The sequence below is a fragment of the Acanthisitta chloris genome, unplaced genomic scaffold, assembly GCF_000695815.1.
Source record: "Acanthisitta chloris isolate BGI_N310 unplaced genomic scaffold, ASM69581v1 scaffold23001, whole genome shotgun sequence".
Taxonomy (NCBI): domain Eukaryota; kingdom Metazoa; phylum Chordata; class Aves; order Passeriformes; family Acanthisittidae; genus Acanthisitta; species Acanthisitta chloris.
This window is the reverse complement of record NW_008654628.1, coordinates 1-19,372: the sequence shown is the minus strand read 5'-3', so window position 1 is coordinate 19,372 and position 19,372 is coordinate 1. Positions and strand designations below refer to the sequence as shown.

The 19,372-nt window shown below is 41.5% G+C and overlaps 1 protein-coding gene across 1 annotated transcript; it reads right to left on the bottom strand.

The window, feature by feature from the left end:
- Positions 1–16,816: 16,816 nt before the first annotated feature.
- On the bottom strand, positions 16,817–18,810 carry LOC103810701 (secreted frizzled-related protein 2; the record flags this gene model as incomplete). Its single annotated transcript, XM_009083616.1, has 2 exons — positions 16,817–17,339; positions 18,730–18,810. Coding segments are annotated over 2 exons (386 nt in total), but the record flags the coding sequence as incomplete, so codon positions are not given.
- Positions 18,811–19,372: the final 562 nt, after the last annotated feature.

The following is a 19,372-nucleotide window of genomic DNA, read 5'->3' as shown; positions in this document are numbered from 1 at the left end:
AGCAGGAGGTGAAGGCTCATCACAACAAGGCAGCTAGGATGGTCTTTGTTGGTAGGGCAAAGAACTGGACAGGAGGGCCTAAGGAAAGTACTGTAAGATGTTGCTACCTGGGTGCTGCAGTCCGAGGTGCAGGGTTTGGGAAAAGGCAGAACAAAAGTACTGTATAAAAGGAAGCATGGTGGAGTATAATGATAGTGACCATGGAGAAATACAATGTATAGAGGCAAATACCACACAGCAGCACGGTGTGTGGTAACCTTGAGGAACCCTGGCCATGAAGGCTGGATACACAATGAAGGGCCAAGCATTGGGGTCTGCTGTGTGGCAGAGGAGCAAGGGAGAATGTTGTGGGTGCTGGCAATGGGGAGAGGACAGTGAATCCTGTTTTATTGTGTAGATAGACTCAGGTATCTAAAAAGTTTATCTGGCTCCCAGGAAAAGAGCAATTAAAAGATTTGGACCCAGCTAAGAACTGTAACCATCATTGTGTAATGGATGATCAGCAAATGTATGGTCATGGGCATGACTTGTCCTCAACAGTGTCCTCTCAGTAGTGGCAAACTGGCAAAAAAAGTATTTGCTATAAATGCTAACCTCTCTTCTAAACACTGCCTGTCTATCAGCAGACACAGATAAAGACTAGATGTCATTTGTGCAGTCAGGGCCCCTCTTCTGGCTGCCACCTAAAAAGCACTTGCTAAGGAGGTGTAAATTAATGTTATGCACCTAAAACTGGACAGAACAGGACAGGAAAAGGACACTGCCTTAAAGATTGGGCAGAATGGCTTTTAAATGAGTAGAAGAATATTTTCTTGTTACAACCCCAGTGAATCCCTGTTTATTTACACTGGGGCAAAATAAAAAACTTCAGAATGGACAAGCAGATGTCCTGATGTGCACTTTGAAGTTTCTCAGTTGGATGACTGAGACTTTTCGGAGTCTTTTAGTCTGAAAAAAAGATTTCTACAAATACACCTGGTCATTATCATTGATTTCATCTTTTTTGCAGTGTTGTATTAATTTTCCGGTGTTTATTGTGTCTTGTTTGAAACTAGATTGCAGGGTCATTGGGGGAAGGCCCATGGGTTCTTATGTATGCTTTAGCCACTAAGCACTCAAAAATTGTGCCTGGGTTTCTTGATACTACTACAGTCCTAATGAAGCCTGATTATGATTAATGCATAGAGTTGCATAGAGAGCTACTTTCTTGTCCTTGCCAGCTGTTGTTAAATCCTGTAAAGCTGTATGAAGTCAGGAAATGATTGAAAGTCACTTGATGGCTCCATTTTCTAAGAAGTAAGGAAAAATTCATAGAGGCAGAGGAGGATCTGACAGTCTTGCTCCCCAGGAGCAGGCTGGCAAAGGGGTGCCCAGTCCTGCTGAGTTGTCCCGCTGAGTTGTCCAGGAGAGATGGGTGATGTCAAGCTGGTGAGCTGAGAAGCACAAATGACCCTGTATTTTGGGGTAGGAGCACTGGGTTTTGGTTTAGAGGTGCAGGGTTTTCTCTGCTCCTTCCTGTGGATGCCTAAGGAGCATCTGGTCTCCACAAGACCTGTGCTCCCTCACAGGACAATAGAGCTGAAAATGCAGCTCCTCATCACATGACTAGCAACACCTCTTACACATGCACCTGTATATGCACACACCCATCTGTATGCACACAGACACACACACACACACACACACAGCTGCAACGAGAGACCCCCTCACCACAGTCACCTCACACCTCCTGCCACCACCAGCCTCTCTTGAGCCACCCTCTGCCCTCCTCCTCCCTCTGGCCCTGCTGCTGCATCTCCAGGACTGTGTTGCAGCCAGGGCAGTATTCATGCCCCCCACTGTGGGTGGGAAGGAAGGTGCCACTGCCAGGTGCCCACTTAAGCCCACAGACCCTTGGTGCCAGCGCTGGCAGACTAGTGTCAAGAGTGGACCAGGCTGCACCCTGTTCCATCCACCCCAATGTTTGGCTGGGCATGTGCAGTCCAGATCACCTCTGTGGGCCTCTCCAGCCTGTGCTCCCTGTTCCAAACATGAGAGGACATATGTGTCTCTGTTATTCTCCCTGCTGTTTGTTTCTTGTGCATGATGAGTGGCTGTGGAGAGGCTGCCTGTGAGAGAGCCCTTGGACAGGCTGCTCAAATCCTTCCAAGGCAGCAGCAAATAGAACTTTTTTATTGTTTGTAGTTATCTAATGCATGGGACACCAAGAAATGGAGGTGGCTCATGGTCTCCTGGTCCTTTCCAAGTTTGTTATTGAGGATCCTGAAGAGACAGCCACCTAAACAAGTCCAGAATTGCGAGAGGCTGCCTGTGAGAGAGCCCTTGGACAGGCTGCTCAAATCCTTCCAAGGCAGCAGCAAATAGAACTTTTTTATTGTTTGTAGTTATCTAATGCATGGGACACCAAGAAATGGAGGTGGCTCATGGTCTCCTGGTCCTTTCCAAGTTTGTTATTGAGGATCCTGAAGAGACAGCCACCTAAACAAGTCCAGAATTGCTGTGATACCTTTCCTTTTTTTCTACAAGTACATATTAATATTTTAAATATGTATGTACCTTAATACAGTGAGCTGTGTGTCATAATGTAGTTTCATTGTATGGCTTCCCTACTGAGCATTTAACCCAGAATATGCATCAAAATCTTCACAATAAACTTTAATCACTAAATGTCTTTCTGTTACAAAAGTAGTAGTTTTATATTTCAAAGTGCTCTTTAAAATGCAACAGCAGAATCTCTTTTTTTAAAAAAGTTGGAAGGTTAAAGAGCGTTTACCTCTGACAAAGCAGAAGTTTTGAACGGAGTATTTATATTGTTGTTATTCTAGTTTTTCCCTTTCTTTCTTCAGCATTTTAAGGAATAGGGCTAAACAACCAAAATGAGACTGGGCAACAGAGGAATGTTTCTACATAAACTGATAGCAACTGTGTTCAGTATGCACATACTGTACCTTTGTAACACTTACCAAACAAGAGCCTCAGAGCACTTGGCAGAAATCTAATCAAAGGCAAGGAGCTGTGTAAGATAGCCTAAGCCAAATCATAGCAATTTAAGTTGTGTGCAATTAACGTTAGGGGCCCTGTTTTTCCATCCCAATCTCTTGACAACCAGTCAGTCCTGTCAGTTGTTAGCTTTCACCCACGAATCAACAGAAGACAATAAACACTTTAAATTTTATTCCTTGAGCAACTCCCTAAAGAATGCTTTCCTGGATTTGTCTGTTTTCATAAACTTGATATGCTTCAAAGGCTTGCTTTGGCCTTACAAGACAACAACTTTGTCTGACTAGGCTGGATTCTGGGTCTCCTGGGAAGCAAAAAATAATGGAGTTTTTTTCTTCTTGGAAATTCTGTGGCAATGTCAGAACTGTTGAAGCTCCAGAGTGGGTCTGTCAGCTCTATTTTTGGCAAATTCTCAATGTGATAACTGCAATACCGTACTGTACTGGGAAGGAAAACCCATTAAGACAATAATAGCAACTAATCTAATTTTAATCTTACAATGCACACAATTTACCAATAAAATAAAATATTCACTGGATACATTTATGATCAAAGAATAAAGTAATACAGATAAAGCAAGATGGACATCAGCTGCTTTCACTATAAGCTCAATTTACTGAAAGTTGTTCCCCTATACAGGCAATAAAATTTTGTTTTTCTTATTACCCCATAAAATGCAAACATGGGACCTCTTCTTGCAAAAGTTAAAAGGCTATTGCTTCTAGTTGTGATTTGCACTGGTTAAAATTAAAACTGCAAATTTCTATGCACTGAAACATGCATGCACTCATGGTGCTCTGTACATTGTCTATTTATGTCCAGTCTCTGGATATTGTCAGATAAAAGAACATTTTTATTTTGTGGAGGACGTGCTCTTAAAAAGCAGCAAAACACACCAGATGAGGGAGAAATAGTAAGCTAATCTGCCATAAAGCAGGACATGAAAATATGTTTTCTCCTCATATCTGCAAAAGTTAGTGAAGCAAACCTCTTTACTTCAAATGATGAAAACTCAAGAACCAAACCCCTTGCTCCCCCAATGATGTGACTGGTTTAGGAAGAGAATTTTCTGCAATAACAAGGCAATTTCCCTTAATCACCTTTAATTTTTTAGCCATTAGAATTGTCCTTTTCATTTTTTTTTAAAAAAGGAAGTCTAAAAATGTGCTTTTTATAAAATGAAAGCAGTTGACACCTTTATAATCTCAGAACCCCAGAATCTGAGCATCAATAAAATGCTTTGAAAGACTGGTGGTGGACCATGATAAAGGCAACACATGTAGGCCTATCTTCCACAACAGCACTATTTGGCATCTGTCCCACTATAGGAGATAATTGTCATAGAGAAGCAACATTACTTTTGTCTCTGGTGGTGTTTATGTTTTCTAAGGCACTACAGATTTGCAAGATAGTAGCAGAGAGTGTTGGAAGGCTGATGGTCAGCACAGCCAGTGGGACCAGGGTGCCATGATCCTACAAACTTAAAATCTGGCACCTGAAGTAGCACAGAGCTGCCTTTCAGGGAAGCTTAGAAAGGTGTAGGAGAGAGAAAGCTGAAGATAGGCAATAGGATGCTGCATTAAATAAAGAAGAGAACAGGGCTTGGTTATAACAGTTGTATTCCAGTCAGAGTGCAGCAAAGAAATGAGCTATACATATTTACCCTTGCTGGAGCTGCTGTCTGGTGTGGGAAATCTGCCTGAACTGCAGTGAAGAGTTCACAGTACCCAAACCCCTTATGTCTGCTCAGCTTGTGGTTCAACATACTGTGTCTGTCACCTCAGCATGTAAAGCCTTGGTCCTGCCATCACTCACTGAAATTCAGTGTTGCCCCTGCTGAAGTCAACTGAGTGAAGCAATGTGGCTGCAAAAGCCTTTGTGGTGTGGGCAAGGAGCACACCAGCCCATGGCATACAGGAGAGGCAGCTGCTGAGCAGCATGGTGTGTATGCAAAACAGCTTCACCAGCTAAAACCTGACAACTGAAGCTGCTGTGAGGCCTCTGGACTGCTTCTGTATGCCTTATGTCCTGGGTCACATGCTGAAATCCATGCCACGGAGCAGTCGTGTGCATGCTTTAGTCTTGCTGAAGTCAAAGGGAATTAAACATGTCTTCAGAGTTTGGCATGTGCTCCAGCACTCCTGTGCCCAGGAGACGGATGGTCATTATGCTATCCTGCAGCAGGAAGCTGCATTTCTATCTCACAACAGCTTTGAGACAGCAGCAATCAAGTCAAAAGCTCATACTACTTACTGCTGCATTTTAGCTGTGTTCAGGAGGGAGCACATTCAGCCTGAATGTGTTAGGTTTTACACCTCTGAGCAGAAACTACCCCAAAGCTTCCAAATTTTCAAAGAGTTACATGGAGATTTATCCAGCCAAATCCCATTATAATCAATGGGAGCCGGGTGAATAATTACACTGCAGTTCTTTATAAATAGTGGGGAAGGTTGCCAGTTATTGCTGATTATGATGCTGACTTTTTGTAGATACACATCCACATGTCTATTGGGAACTGCACTTAGACCACCAGGTTATTTCACATATTGGTATAGTTTCTGTGTTTACTGTGCATATCACTTCAAAGAACTGAGCTTGATGACTTCTGGTCCACTGTGTTAGCAGTCCGTCTCCTCTCCATCTCCTGTTGTTTCCTTTCACAATCTGAGTAACAAAAAATGGTGGTGTAAATAGAACTCCAACAAAGAGGTCTGTTGAGCCTGTAATGCTCCCCTGAAAGGAGGCTGTCTAGGGGATGAATGGAGCAGCCTCAGCCTAACAGTAGCAGGGAAATAGATGACTTGGCATTGGACAGTCGCAGCCAGCGGGGTGCATATGCCCAGTGTAGTGGCAGATAATGGTTAAGCTAGTCAGTTGAAGGGCTAAATGAGAGTACATTGTCTAACCCTGTAACCGTAACTAAATTGTAACCTGAAAAGAGTTTATAAACATCTGGCTGCTAGCCCATCTCTAAAGCTTAATAGCTAAATCTGAGGGTGCAGATTTTTTTAAGGCTGCAAATCGTTACTTGGAAGTATTACTGTCTTAAGCAGATTAAGTGCATTTCAGGATTGTAGGGTGTATTAAATTGTGGTTTGAGCACCTCCGCTGAGTTTTCCCATTAAATCCATTTTCACAAGATCAACATTTGTGATTGATGCCATTTCTACTTGGAAACAGACACTCATTTGGAAACTCATTTTGGTTTCAAGACATCTTGGGGCTGATTTTATAGTTCTGCTAAGTATTTAATACAGAATTCTGGTCCCATGGTACACCTCAACTTCAGTAATTATTATATTCATGTCTTTATCCAGATGCTCATCTGTTTAAGCTTGACTGGAGTAAGTGACACATCTATATCTTTAGATTTCTCAGAAATTTAGCAGTGCAGGAGCACATTTCCCTGTATGGTCCTATTTTATTTCAATATTGCTATTCAGTGACAATGAAAAGCATCTACTGGTTAGACTAATAAGCATGTGACCTCCTCTGCAGACTAGCTTTTCAATCTTTTTATAGCTTCCATTATTAATAGGACAGCATCTATGTGCACCACATTTGTGTTGCAAATACTTACAATAGTTGGAATAATTTTCTAATTGCTTAAACAATGCACTGTAGCAGCACCAATTGAAATTCCTGTAAGCTACAGGCTTGCTAATTGTTTCCTTTAGTAAACCTAATTTATAGGGCTGTGCAAATAGTTGTTGGGTTTAAAGTATTTTGGCAGCTGAACTAAAAAAAAACAAATGTTGTGGACTGAATGGAAACTTCATTTCTTTAGAATTGTTAGCACAGCAACAAGGATTGAGTTGAGGCTATAGAAACAGTTTTTTAACACCTGGCAAACTGTTTCATTTGGTTTTCAGGTACGTTTAGTACATGAAAAGGATTGGATCATAAACATGAGAGGGAAGTAGTTCCAGCTCTCCATTTTATCTGCTGGTTGAGTGAGTAGGGCAATTTACCTGGGATGTTAAAAACTTGAATTCAAGACTCCAAACTGCTTCAAATTTTTAGTAAGGTTTGTCTAAAACTCAGATTAAAGTCTTAATGCTGGAAACTAAGTTTTCTGAGGTGGAGCTCTGCTTCCTTCCTAGGACATCTAGATTTAAAAAAAATAACCCCAGTGGATCAAGCAAGCAAAATCAGAAGTCGTGGCTCAGGTTTCTTGTGCTGGATCTTCCCTGTTGATGGGTCTGATGTGGAGCCATGGCACACAGGTTCATCTACAGGGGCAAGAGAGAGGGTGAGGCTCAGAGATAGATTCTGAGCCTTCTACTTCATGTTCTCTCGCTGCTAAGCAAAGCGAGTAACATAGTCTTCAGGACATAAACTTATTCTTTCTCTATCTGATTTATTCTATAATTTTATGCAGTCTGAAGCATACTCCCCATTTGAGTGTGTAGCTACCAAAATCTCTGGTTGCTGGTTGAGCTCTTGATCAGAACTAGGACATGGAACACAGAGGAGAGGAGAGGACAGATTTAAACCTGGATCTCCCACAGCCTAGACAAGTGTTTGCCGTCTTGTCTCACATACCTATGTGAGTGTGCATGAGTGAGTATAGATAATGACAGTGACTGTGCAAGTCTGTAACCAAAATTGGAATATTTAATTTCAGAAATGTCCACTGCCAACCTTGGAAGCGAAACAGAAACAGCACTAGGTTAATTTTCCCAATTTATTTGAGTCATCCAAACCAATAAACCATATAATGAAAAAAATGTTCAGCCAGCTGTACTTGATTAAAGAAACTTCTTATGGTGTGAAAATTGACAAAGACCTTGGCTTTTCCATTTATTTGAACTGGCTGTCAATACTGTAACTTTTGTAATGCATTTTGAATAGGCTTTTGCTCTGGAAAATCTCTGAGCAATATTGTACATTTGGGGACACTTGTTTTAAAAAAATTGCAAAACACTTTCTATTTTTTGTTGTTTTATAGTTTTTTACTGGATCAGGACTAAAACCAGCAACTAACAAGGTCTTATTTTTCAGTTTTTCTAAAGACATTTTGCATAGTTATCAGGTTTTCTTCCTGTTCTTTAACATATTTATATTTTAGCTATCTCAACAAAGAAGTTTTGGGGCTTTTTTCCTCTCTATTTTTTGTAGGACCAAGTAAGATTTACTCAAGGACACATCTGCTGTCTTTGTTGCTTTACTCTGAATGTCTGCAGAGTAAAGTAAAATACAGGAAGGCAGCGCTTTGCCAGGCACAGACGTAAGTGTATCCAATCTCTGGTCATTCAGGTTCTCAAGGTCAAGTCTAACAAATCTAACTCTTCCCAAAGACTAATATTTTCTTCCTCACACCCCTTGCTTTCTTCCCCATCTGCAGCCTCCCTGCTAGCTGCAGCATTTATACCATAACACTGAGAATGAGCATGAAATGTCAAACTAACAATTCCCTTCTGGGGTTAAGCTAGTGGCAGATGACTTGAGCACTATGCAAACCTTTGCCCCAGATTGGGGGTTTGCTGTGACCTGTTGTATCCCTATCACTAAAGACAAACTTGAAGAACCAGCCCTCCTCTGCCTTCCCAGGGATCTGCACTCTTATCTCTAGTCATTGCTCACCAACAGTTTTATCTGTCAAAACCCTCTCTGCTGCCCTAGCAACAACCATCCAGGCTCTTTTCCAGCTGACATAAGCTTCCTGCCACCTCTTGATGACAAGTGCTTCCAACATTTCCAGCTGTCAGGCTTTCAGCATCTGCTCCACATGTCAACCAGGCTGACTTCACTGAACCTCAGGCAACTTTGTACTCAGCCAGTTGCCTGACTCTACACCATGAGAATGACTTCATCCTGACCACCATTAAATCTATTCAAAATGCTTTTCTTCTAATCAGTTTGAGCAGGAGTGGCTCTTCTGAATCCTTGGTGTCCTTGATCTATACATAGCATGACAATTAGAAGAAAAAGTACTCTTGCTGTTGAACAGTCAGACTCTCGAAAGTAGTCAATACTGGATTACCTCTGCTTCTATTAATGCACATGGAATTTTACTGCTTATTTCCCTGAAACCAGCTCTAGGCCATCATTTCACAGATCATTAAGTACACCTAGAATGTGTGTTGGTACCAAATTCCCTGGCAAATTTGCCTTATTTTTAAAATTTTTTTAAACCTCTGTTTCTGCACCATCCTTTCAGCAGTATGTCAGAAATGGAATACAACAGCCAGATGGGAATCTTCTACTGAAACAGATAATGCCATTACAGTATTCAGCATCATCTTCTTCTTATCTCTTTTTTTGAGTACTGCTGTGTGTAAAGTTTTCCACAAGCTCTTCTAGATCCTTTTTCTCATCGAGAGGATCAAAGTTAGAATGAGTGTGGGAGACAGACAAGCAGGAGGAGAGCCCAGCTGGCAAACGCAGCAAGCCTGGGCCTTGGGGTGCTCAGTCTTGTCAAGATTACTCTAAGACTGAAAAGGTGTGTTTTTCATGTCCAAGACTCAAGTGTCCTGAGCCCTGCCCCACAGATAATCATTAGACAGCTATCTGAAGGAATCCAGCCTGCTGCTCTCCTGCCTTGTGGGAGTTCAAAGGACTGGGACAGCACCCCAGCCCTTGGTCCTTGCCATGAAGGGTAGGTCCTTGGGGGACCCTTTCATGTGCTGCAGGGACAGGCTATTCCAAGATGAAGTTAATACTGCAAACTCTTTAACTGCCCTCACCAACTTACCTGGATGCTGGGCAAGCCATAGCAAGAAATTGAGACAGAGCCTGCTGTAACGCACTTGTTTCTTCGCAAATATCTGGGCTGAGGGTCTGTTTTTAGGTTGCACTTTATGTAACCTACCTGCATCACTGGTCCCTGTGCAGCCATGGGACTAGGTAGGTCTTCTTCTCAGCTACTGAACTCACCACAAACCACTCATTGTATCTGGTTGTTTTCATTCAGGGCTCTTTTGGGGTGGAGCAAAAGATCTGAGCCAACATACTGTCTGCCTTGTGTGGTTGAGGAAGATGGTGGGAGAGCACAGGTGGCAGTGGGGTATGGAAAATGAAGCCTCTGTGGAACAGCTCACATTTAGGTACAATATACATACAAGAAGTGTAGCTATTGCTAGATGAACTTCACCCTAAGCTAGGTTGTGGCACTCTACTACTATAGATGTGCTATATTGTAATCATGTTCTGTATGTCTCCAGTGATCCTTTTGAAATGCATATGGGAGAAAATGCAGGGTCTCTTCCATCCATTTTGAGAAATTTAATTAAATAATATACCGTTTATGAACTATAACTATATTGCTGACTTTTATATTACTCCTTGTAATGTACTAGTTAGTTGCAGCAGTTGCAAGACAAGTCTTAACAGTTAACATAGTCTCCTGCTGTATTATGTTGTAGAAAGAAGTATTTTATACAAATCTTTCCTTGTTTATCTACCTGAGGTAGCAGTACAAAGTTGAGAAGGATGCTAATCTTTCTAGCAAGATTTCTGAACCTTAGTTCTGGATTGGGGGACTGATTTCCATGCCTTGTTGTCTGGTGAAGGTAGAGCTAGCTTTAGAATTCCAGAGGTACCTTGTGAATTTACAAAGTCTGTTTCTGTGGGGAAGCCAGGATGTCTTATTTCAGGTCTCCCAGTAAGTCTCATATTCTAGTCAAATGATGAAATAAAAAGGATAAAGACAAATTTATCATTCCACATGTGTGGGATAGATTATGATACTACTATTTGCTAATATTTTCAACAGTCTGGGTCCCATTTCCAAAATCTCTGCATGCAAGTAAATTAAACTCTCTAAGGATATGTCTTGCAGCCAGATTTTTAAATGTGTGTGTGTACCTCAAGCAACAGATAAGCATTTGTAAGCATCTAACAGGATTTTAAATGTGCCTTCTTACCTTGTTTAAAACATTTTTTTCTCCTTCTGTTGTGTAAGTTACTTAAAAAATGAAAACCTAAGAACACTTATGAAATCTTTGAATTTATGCTTTAATTGTGTAGATGCTTTTGAAAATCCACGCTTTATTTAAAAATCCTCATTTTTTGAAAAATAACCAAACAAAACAAGCAACCCACCATTCATATCACTTGAATAATTGCAGTGCTATAGCTCACAGAATGTAAATGAAACAATTTTTCCCCTATTGAACAATCCAGCATCTGAAGGAAAGAAGCTGTGTGAGGCTAATAGATTATCTTCAAATTAATATCGTTCCCTTGTTGAAAAAAATTATTAAACCTCCTAATTCTTAAATTACAGTGTATTTTCTTGTCTTGCCTCATTCTTTTTTGGGGGGAGTTATTCTAGTTTCTGAAACTTTAACTCTCAAAACGCTTTTGCCTTACCTGTTACAATTAAGCTATTGTTTTCTTAGCAAAGTGGACGGACTTAATTCAGGTTTGTGTCTCAGAGTAAACTGAAATGATTAATAGCACTGTGTGGGCCTAATGATGTGAGCCCTGCAACCACTAAAACACCTGTCTCACTGTGTAACCAGCCAGGGTTCACTATGGTGCTTAGCTGGAGATTCACATAACAAAAAAGGCAATTAGATGATGTTAGGGATTTGAAGCTAAATAACAATGCAGGGAAATTGCCAGGGAAGGATTAGCTATCTCTTGCCTGATAAAAGCAGGTATCAATGGAGAACTCTTAAATTGTCCTTCCCTAGTGGCTCCATATGGAAAGTTTAATGTCTAATGAAGACTGTCAGGGTTAAGTCTTGAAAACAATGATCTGGAAAGCTGAAATTGCGCTTAAATTAGCATTTCTGCTACCCTTTCAGATCAGTCCTAAATCTGCCAGTTGCTGCTAGTTTTGGCTGTGCCTCTAACAGCAACCTGTTTTATTCAAACACAAAACTCTCAATGATTTTAGCATCACTTTTATGGACTGAAAATGACTCGAAAAGGATGATCTACAACACTTGGGTTTTGAAAGAGCTGTGTTTATAGTATTGCCTTATTGTGGATCTTAGAAGGCATATATGATCTTTCTTGTGTGTGTCCTATATGACACTGAGAATACCTACCTTGTGCTGGTTTTTCTGGCCAGACAGCTTCTCTGTGTGTGCAGTAATTCGTTTTGAAGTTTGCTCCATCAGCTGCTTCAGAGTGCAGCTTTCTGTGTTGGTTGGTTATTTTGATCAGTCGTGAGAGCGATGGGCTGGCTGGCTGATTGCTGAGGTGTTCCTCCTGGCTGGGTGACAGGCTTGCTGGCTGACCTCAGCCAACTGGCTTTGACTCCAGTGGGGGATAGTGGCTAATATTTTCCAAGGCATCTAGGTGATTTAGGAGCCCATGGTTCACCCTGAAGGTGGTTGATGCATTTGGAAAATGTTACTCTACTAAATTCACCCCAGTGGGATATAGTGTGAGCTAATTTATGTTTGTAAGACAGCTCGGGGTCTTGGATTCCTGTGATGTGAATATCTTGCACTCTCCTCTTTGCACAGAGGCAAACAAGATCCATTCCTGTGGTTGTTTCACCAGACAGTCAGGCTGTACTGAAACTATATCTCCTGATAAGAAAGTAACTTCTAGATAAATCATATAGGCAGGTCTCTGAAGCCTAGAAATAAGAACTTCTGGCTCCAATAACAAAAGCCTGGGCTGCCTGACCTAAGGAAGGCTGCCCACTGCTCTGGTAGCAATCAATCCATCACCCTTCCTCTGGCATTGCCAACTGTGACCACATTGCAAAGGTTCACAGAGCTGGTAGGTTTGGTGAGGATGGCAGTGGGCTACCAAAGCAGCAAAAAATTAGCTACACTGCTGGCTGCATGGGGGTTGCTCATGCCACTGCAGGCATCTGGGTTCAATGAGGTGGTCCATTCTTGAGTCCTGGTGGCTCTGCTCTTGGTTGATGACCTTGATGGCTGAAGAGAAGTAGTGAGGTGTCTGGAAGAGGGTTGAAAGAGGTGCACTATGGCCCCAGATTGGAGAACACAGGGTTATAACAACAGGGCTGAGATGTGTGGGAGACCTGGCCATGCAAGGAAAGGTGTGCTTTATCTGTATGTTCTTCATGCTTGCTCACATATTCCTTAAATAACTTTATATTCTCCTGCTGCAGAATAGCAAAAGTGGCCTGAGGCAACCAGCATGTGCCTGTGATGCTCCCTGTGGCATATAACCACTCTCCTGTCCTCACAGAAAATCATTAATTAAATTTAAATGCCTCTTGCTGAATTTCCACCATGGATCTTTTTATATATTAAAATGGAATTAGGATTTTTGTGCCTTAGGTGCAGTTATGCTGCATAAGTTCTTTAATAAACCATACTGAGGGCAAAAGTGTCTGTGTGAGAGGGAAGAGAGAGGTTGAATGGCTTCTCTGTGGGTGTCTGAAGTGAATGAGAAGTGAGGGAGAAACAGAGGATTAAGAAGTAATTAAAGGATAAAGAGATTGATAAATAAGAAAGAAAGGAAAAGACTATGAGGCATATTGCTGATGGGTTTTAAATTTGAATTTGAGCATTTTTGTGCACATTTGGGGTGAAGAGGTTGGAGACAGCCTTGGTTGCTGTTATGCCTTCAGATTATAATCTAAATGCTGCCTTGATTATACATCATTCTGATTGCTATGGGCTAGTGATTAGAGCATAAAACTTGGAGACAAAGAAAGATACTGTTTTTCTTGACTGTAAAGGACTTGCTGTGTGGTTTTGAATGGGTTATTTCTCTTCACTGTGCCTCATTTTCCTGATCTGCAAAAGAAGGATATTAATGCTTATTTTTGTGAAGGCAGTCTGAGAAACTTAAATGGAAACTTCTGTATAAATGTCAAGTGTCATTATTATTGTTCTTAAACTAATCCATTGTAGTCAGCTGCTTTTATAGCTTTTATGAAAGCAAATACAATGGGAACTACATAATTGGCTGCCTAACAATGTTGTTTTAATTAGAAAAAGACAAGAAGTGTCTGAAAAATGCAACAGTGGGTTGCCTTTTTTCATCAATTGCAAAAAAACATTCTGCTAGGAGTGAACCATACCAATACTAGGTAATAAGGTTACTCTGAAGTATATGTGACAAGTATGAGAAATAACAGCTTCAATAATTTTTTGTTACATGTTTGGTTCAGTATTTGCCTGGCATGGTCAAAGATTTTCAGTTATTTTTGAGCAAGTAAGAGTATGAGTAAAAATGTATGTGTTTAAGTCTTTGCCAGTATCTGAGAGATGACTCAGGTTGTGACTTTTAAATCCTAATTTTCAGTTGAATAGTTTGCAATGCCTGCTTTTTACACCTTTAGAAACAGTTTAACAAACACTGGCACTGCTCCCCTTGGTGAGGTAGATATGACCCATGCTTTAATACAATACTGTTAGAACAAGGTAATGGAACTATGGGAAAAGGTGAATCCCATTACTCTTCACATTTGCCTAAATCCTGTTTATCTGAAAGGTAATCCTACTCCTGTTAATTCACCCTGAGGGTGGATAGTTCCAGGGATTTAGTCAAGGGCCACATGCAGAATGCTTTATCTGCACGGGTGTGCTGTATGGCAGGATGCTTTTAATCCAGGATGCTGATTATACTAGTAAAACTGAATGTTTGCCAGTCTAATTTATTCTCCTCTCCTGAATTTGTCCTGACAGAAAGAGGTTTTTCTTCGTGTAACAGTGTTTATTTTGTGATGGAGGAAGTGAAATGTGGTTTGGCTTTTTTTAAGACAGGGAAGTCTTGGTCATAGGTAACCATTCATACATTTAAGTGATTTGGTAAAAATCTGTTATATAGTCTTGGCCTTAACATGACCGCAGAATGAGTAACCTGTGACCTGTCTGTCCTCATCAGCATCAGTACTGCTGCCTTCTAGGACAGCCCAATTAAGGTAATTTTATAGTTGCTGTAGGAGAACTTATTATCTGCAAGGCAGACTGTTTGGAGCAGTCCTGAGCTGTTCATTTTTGGTCTCCAGAGACTGGATTGCAACAGCTGTCTCTTCAAAGTGCTCTCCTCCACTAGGTGCACATGTTCATTTTCTGCAGGTTCATCTTCAGCCAGTTCCTCTTTATGTGAGCCTGTTCCCTCTAAAACCAAAGCTGTTCAGGTGCAGGTGTTACATTATATGCTGATTGGGATGGGTAGCACAATAAGACACCTGAAGGCTAATGGCTCTGTAAGTTGATGGACATAGTGCTGATATTAAAATAATTACACCAAGCATGAAAAGAATCAAATCTGTTTCCTGGTAAGTCAGGTTCATTCAGAAGAAAAGTTTTAATGACACTTCAGCAATGTATGAGCCTTCAAATACAGATACCTGGGCTTTTTGTTTGGTGGTTTGTTACTTCTGGTTGTTTTTTAAATTGTTATACTTTTGAGGACATTTGTGAGGATTGCTCTTTTCTTGCTTGGTCAACATCCTACCAGTGTTTGTACCAGGTGTAGTGAGTGCATTAAAACTGTGAGAGAGGGCAAACAATTTTTCTAAAATAATGTACCATGTTTGATCTTTAGATTTTGTATTTTAATCCTGATGTTGAAAAAACCCACAAAATAAAAGAAAATAATATGTTTTTTTAACTGTAAAGAAATACCTACTGTTGAATTTGTATTCTGCCTGTGACAAGTTAACATAAAATGTTGTCCTTGGGAATATGGGACTGCTCATCCTCTCAGTGAAGCTAAGAATTTTCTATGTGTAACAGCACTGGAAAGCAAGATTATTTATCAGGATAAATACAATAAAATTCTAGCAGGTAATACTCTTCATCAGAAAACATTTGTAAGAAAAATGCTGAAAAACATTCATTTAGTTACACTATTAGGTAGGTTTTATTTTCTTTCTCAGCAAAATTAGTGAATGTACATACACACAAAAAATGCCTTGCTTTACCATTATTCTGAATAGCAAATTGCAAATGACATTTTTCTGTCTGCTCTTGCACTCTTTAATATGTCTTTTTCAACAAATGGTTAAATGGCTTTGATTTTTTAAAAAGTGGTCTCATTGCAATTCCACATCAGCAGAGTCCTCTGAGGAAACGAGATGATAATGCAGGCGGTTAAACAAAGGAGCCACAGAAAAGAAGCCTCTTCTCAAAGAGCTCAACAGACACATATTAAAATGAGTTGACTGAACCTCAGTCCTGTGTCTCCTGGGGTCATCTTCGGGGACATGAGGTCCACTATGTTTTTTTAATTTCAGCACTAGAGGCTTCCTCGTGGTTTGCTACTGGCCACTTGGAGTAGAAGGCCAAATTTTGCTTTGCCATGATGAAGCCCAGTTGGACAGCTTTCTCCCAGTTCTCCCAAAATGGATCGAAGTGAATATAGATAGAGACAATGGGTAAACTATGATGTAAAGTTTATATACAAGAATATAACATTTATCTGGAGTATTTACAAGGTTAATTAAAGCAATATTTTACAACTCTTTCAGGTTAACCACTAGGTATATTACAGTTAGGCTACAGATGGTTTAATTTGCAAAATAATAATAATAATAATGATGATAAAGTTGCATTCAGATCAACCAACTTCAAAACTTGTTCATTTTTTTTTCTCAGAGAGAAAGGTTCAGACTTGCAGAAAAGAAAATGTGAGAATGGTTAATATGCTCTTACTGGTGCCTATGTATCACATGCAAGAGTCGTAGTGTGATCTTTATACTGTTAATATAGGCAGCAAGCTATTTCACCCCAGTGAAAGAGTCATACCCACTGTTACAGGCCAGTAGCACATGTGGCTGTCTTTCTCTGCATCTCCTACTTTTGCACAACAAACATGCATGTATACAGAGAAGCAGCAATATAAATGAGCCAGCATTAGCAAAATGAAGAGGGAAAAACCTCAGACCAAAGTCATGTTTGCAACCATAAAAACCCCAAGCTTTAAGCGAGATACTTTAATGCTTCCCAAAAATAGACATGATTTTTTTTAATTCCATTTTAACCTATGTACAAAAATGGAGGAGTTCCTCCCCTCTTGGAAAGCGGTCACCATGTCTCGTGCCCACGGCATCTCAAGGTTCAGAGGGGCCAAGGCAGGAAGGTGCGGTAGACCCAGAGAGCTTGGGACAGAGGCAGCTGCTGGAGACAGCCAGAGAGGCCACTAACACTGCAGTTTGCGGATGCTGCGGGAGAACCGCTTGAAAGCCCGTTGCCCTTTCTGCCACCGCTTCAGCGAGGTGATCACTAGTTCCCCAGCTTGCTTCTGCCCCATCACCAAGTAGGGGACATTGATGTCGTTCATCTCATCACAGGTACACTGAAGGCCACCTTTAAGCCAGAGCACTATCTTCCTCAGATCCCTTTCTGTCAGACCATTCAGCTTGTAGATGGTTTTGCTCTTTGTTTCGGGGGTGATCTTGGTATCCCCATTGATGTAGGCAATCTCCTTCACTTTTATCTTCAAGGCTAATAGAGCGAGGGGAGGGGGAAGTGGGGAGAGGGAGAGAGATTGAGAGGTTTTTTTCCCATTAGTGCACATAAAGAGGACCTGGGGAGGGAGGTGCTCTATTGCTAATTAAACTGTCAGGGCTGACAGAAGAGGCAGCAGGTGGCTCCATTTCTAAAGCCACAAAGGGCATGCAAGTCATTTCAGTTTGAATCAACCTTAGGGTTGAGGGGTTTTTGATTCCTTTTCTCCTCTTCCCCCTCCCCCTCTTTTCCCTTGCTTTCTAAATTAATATTTTCTGCAGACTGTCTCCTGTTTGCAAACAGAGAGAGAGCAGGTTTGCTACCTTAAGCGGAGCTCCTTTTTTTTTTTTTTTTTTTTTGCTGGGAGAGGACAGCCTTCCTCAAAGTAGCAGTTGAAGGGGAGGTGGAGAGGCAAGTACCTAGCCCTAATCTGAAACCTGATCTCTGCTGCAGCTCAAAACTTCTACACTTAATTTATTAGGCTGGAGAGGATTTTAGGCAAACCTGTAAGGAAATGATATTTCACATGCATTGTTTTTTTTAAAGAATAGATCCCATGGAGGGTAAATTGGTCCAACAGCTGCATTCGATTTGGTAAAATAACTAGGAGGGGGATACAGGGCTCTGTAAGAATCTGTGGGGCATGTTTAGCTTTAGGAGGATTTATCTGAGTGCAATTTGCCAGTCCAAAGCTATTGGTTATTTTAGCAATTATGTCCCGCATTCATGGTTTCAGGTTTTTGGTGTTTTTTTCTTTTTAAGAAAGACTTTTGAATTGTTACAGATACTTATACTAGAAATCTGTTTGCAGGTATAAACATTGACCTATTGTAAAAGGATTCCCCTCCTTATTCCCTTTTACTCTTGAAATGCTAATGTGTGGATAATGTGCCCTTCAGTTGTCTGTGTTGAAGGGGCTTTCTTGTCCTCCTCTAACCCCAGATCTTCCCATTAAGTTAATATCCCCAATTGCCTGTGCGTTACTTTCTCTGTCAAATGATATATAAAGCTTCATTCCTAATCTGTGGTGAGAGTCTTTCTTATGACACGTGAGAAATCATGGGCCATGTGGCTCTGTCTCAAACGTCTAAATGAAGCATTGCTCTACCTCTCTCCAGGCAATAGTCTGCATGAAAGATTCTTTTTTCACTTTATTTTCTATTAGGCTTGCCAGTAACTTCCACATAAACCAGCACTACTTCAAACAGTAAAGAGAAAAGAACTATAAAAAGGGCTACTTTTTATTCCAAGGTGAAAATTTGAGTTTCATGACCCAACAGAAAAAGCCCTGCCTTTATCCAGGCACATCTCTCACTGATTCCACTGGGAGTTGTACCTGATCCTCGACTCTCAAGTTTCAACAGAGAAGAGCTCTGCTTCCACTTACCAAAGTCATTTTTGCAGAGGTTTTCCACGATGTCATTATCATCTTCATTTTTGTTTTTGCAGGCATCGCAGACCTTGGGTGCTGTAAATGCAAGCGACAGTCCCCGTTAGGCTCGAGGAGAAAGAACAGCAGGTGGCGTCGGGAACCCTTTGGGAAACGCCGGGTTTCCATCCCTTCACCCCAGACCCTCTTCCTTCTCTCCCCAGCCCCGGAACTGCCCGAGCACTTTGAGGCGCCTTACTTTGCTGCAGACCCGCTACAGGGGTCATGGTGTGCTTTTAAGATTACACCTCAACGACAAGTTTTGTTTTTAACGGGGAAAACGGTAAAGGGGGGACGGGGCGGCACGACACGGAATACCCTAGCCCTGCGCTTCAGCGACGGTCCTCGTGCAAGGAGATCGACCCCCTGGGAGCGTCTCGGCTCGAGTCCGGGTTCCCAGACCTTTCCTTTGGGGAGGGAGATGGGTGCGGGCAGGTGCCAGTTCCCCGACGGTGCCTGCGGTTTCCCCGGTCTCCTCGGGAAAGCCTCCCTGAGCCTGGTCTGCGGCCACCTCCCCAGCCCCCCTTCCCGGAGCACCGGGCCGTGCAATAGCGCAGCGCAGACGCCTTCGTTCCCCTGCGGAAAGCCGGGGAGGGTCCTC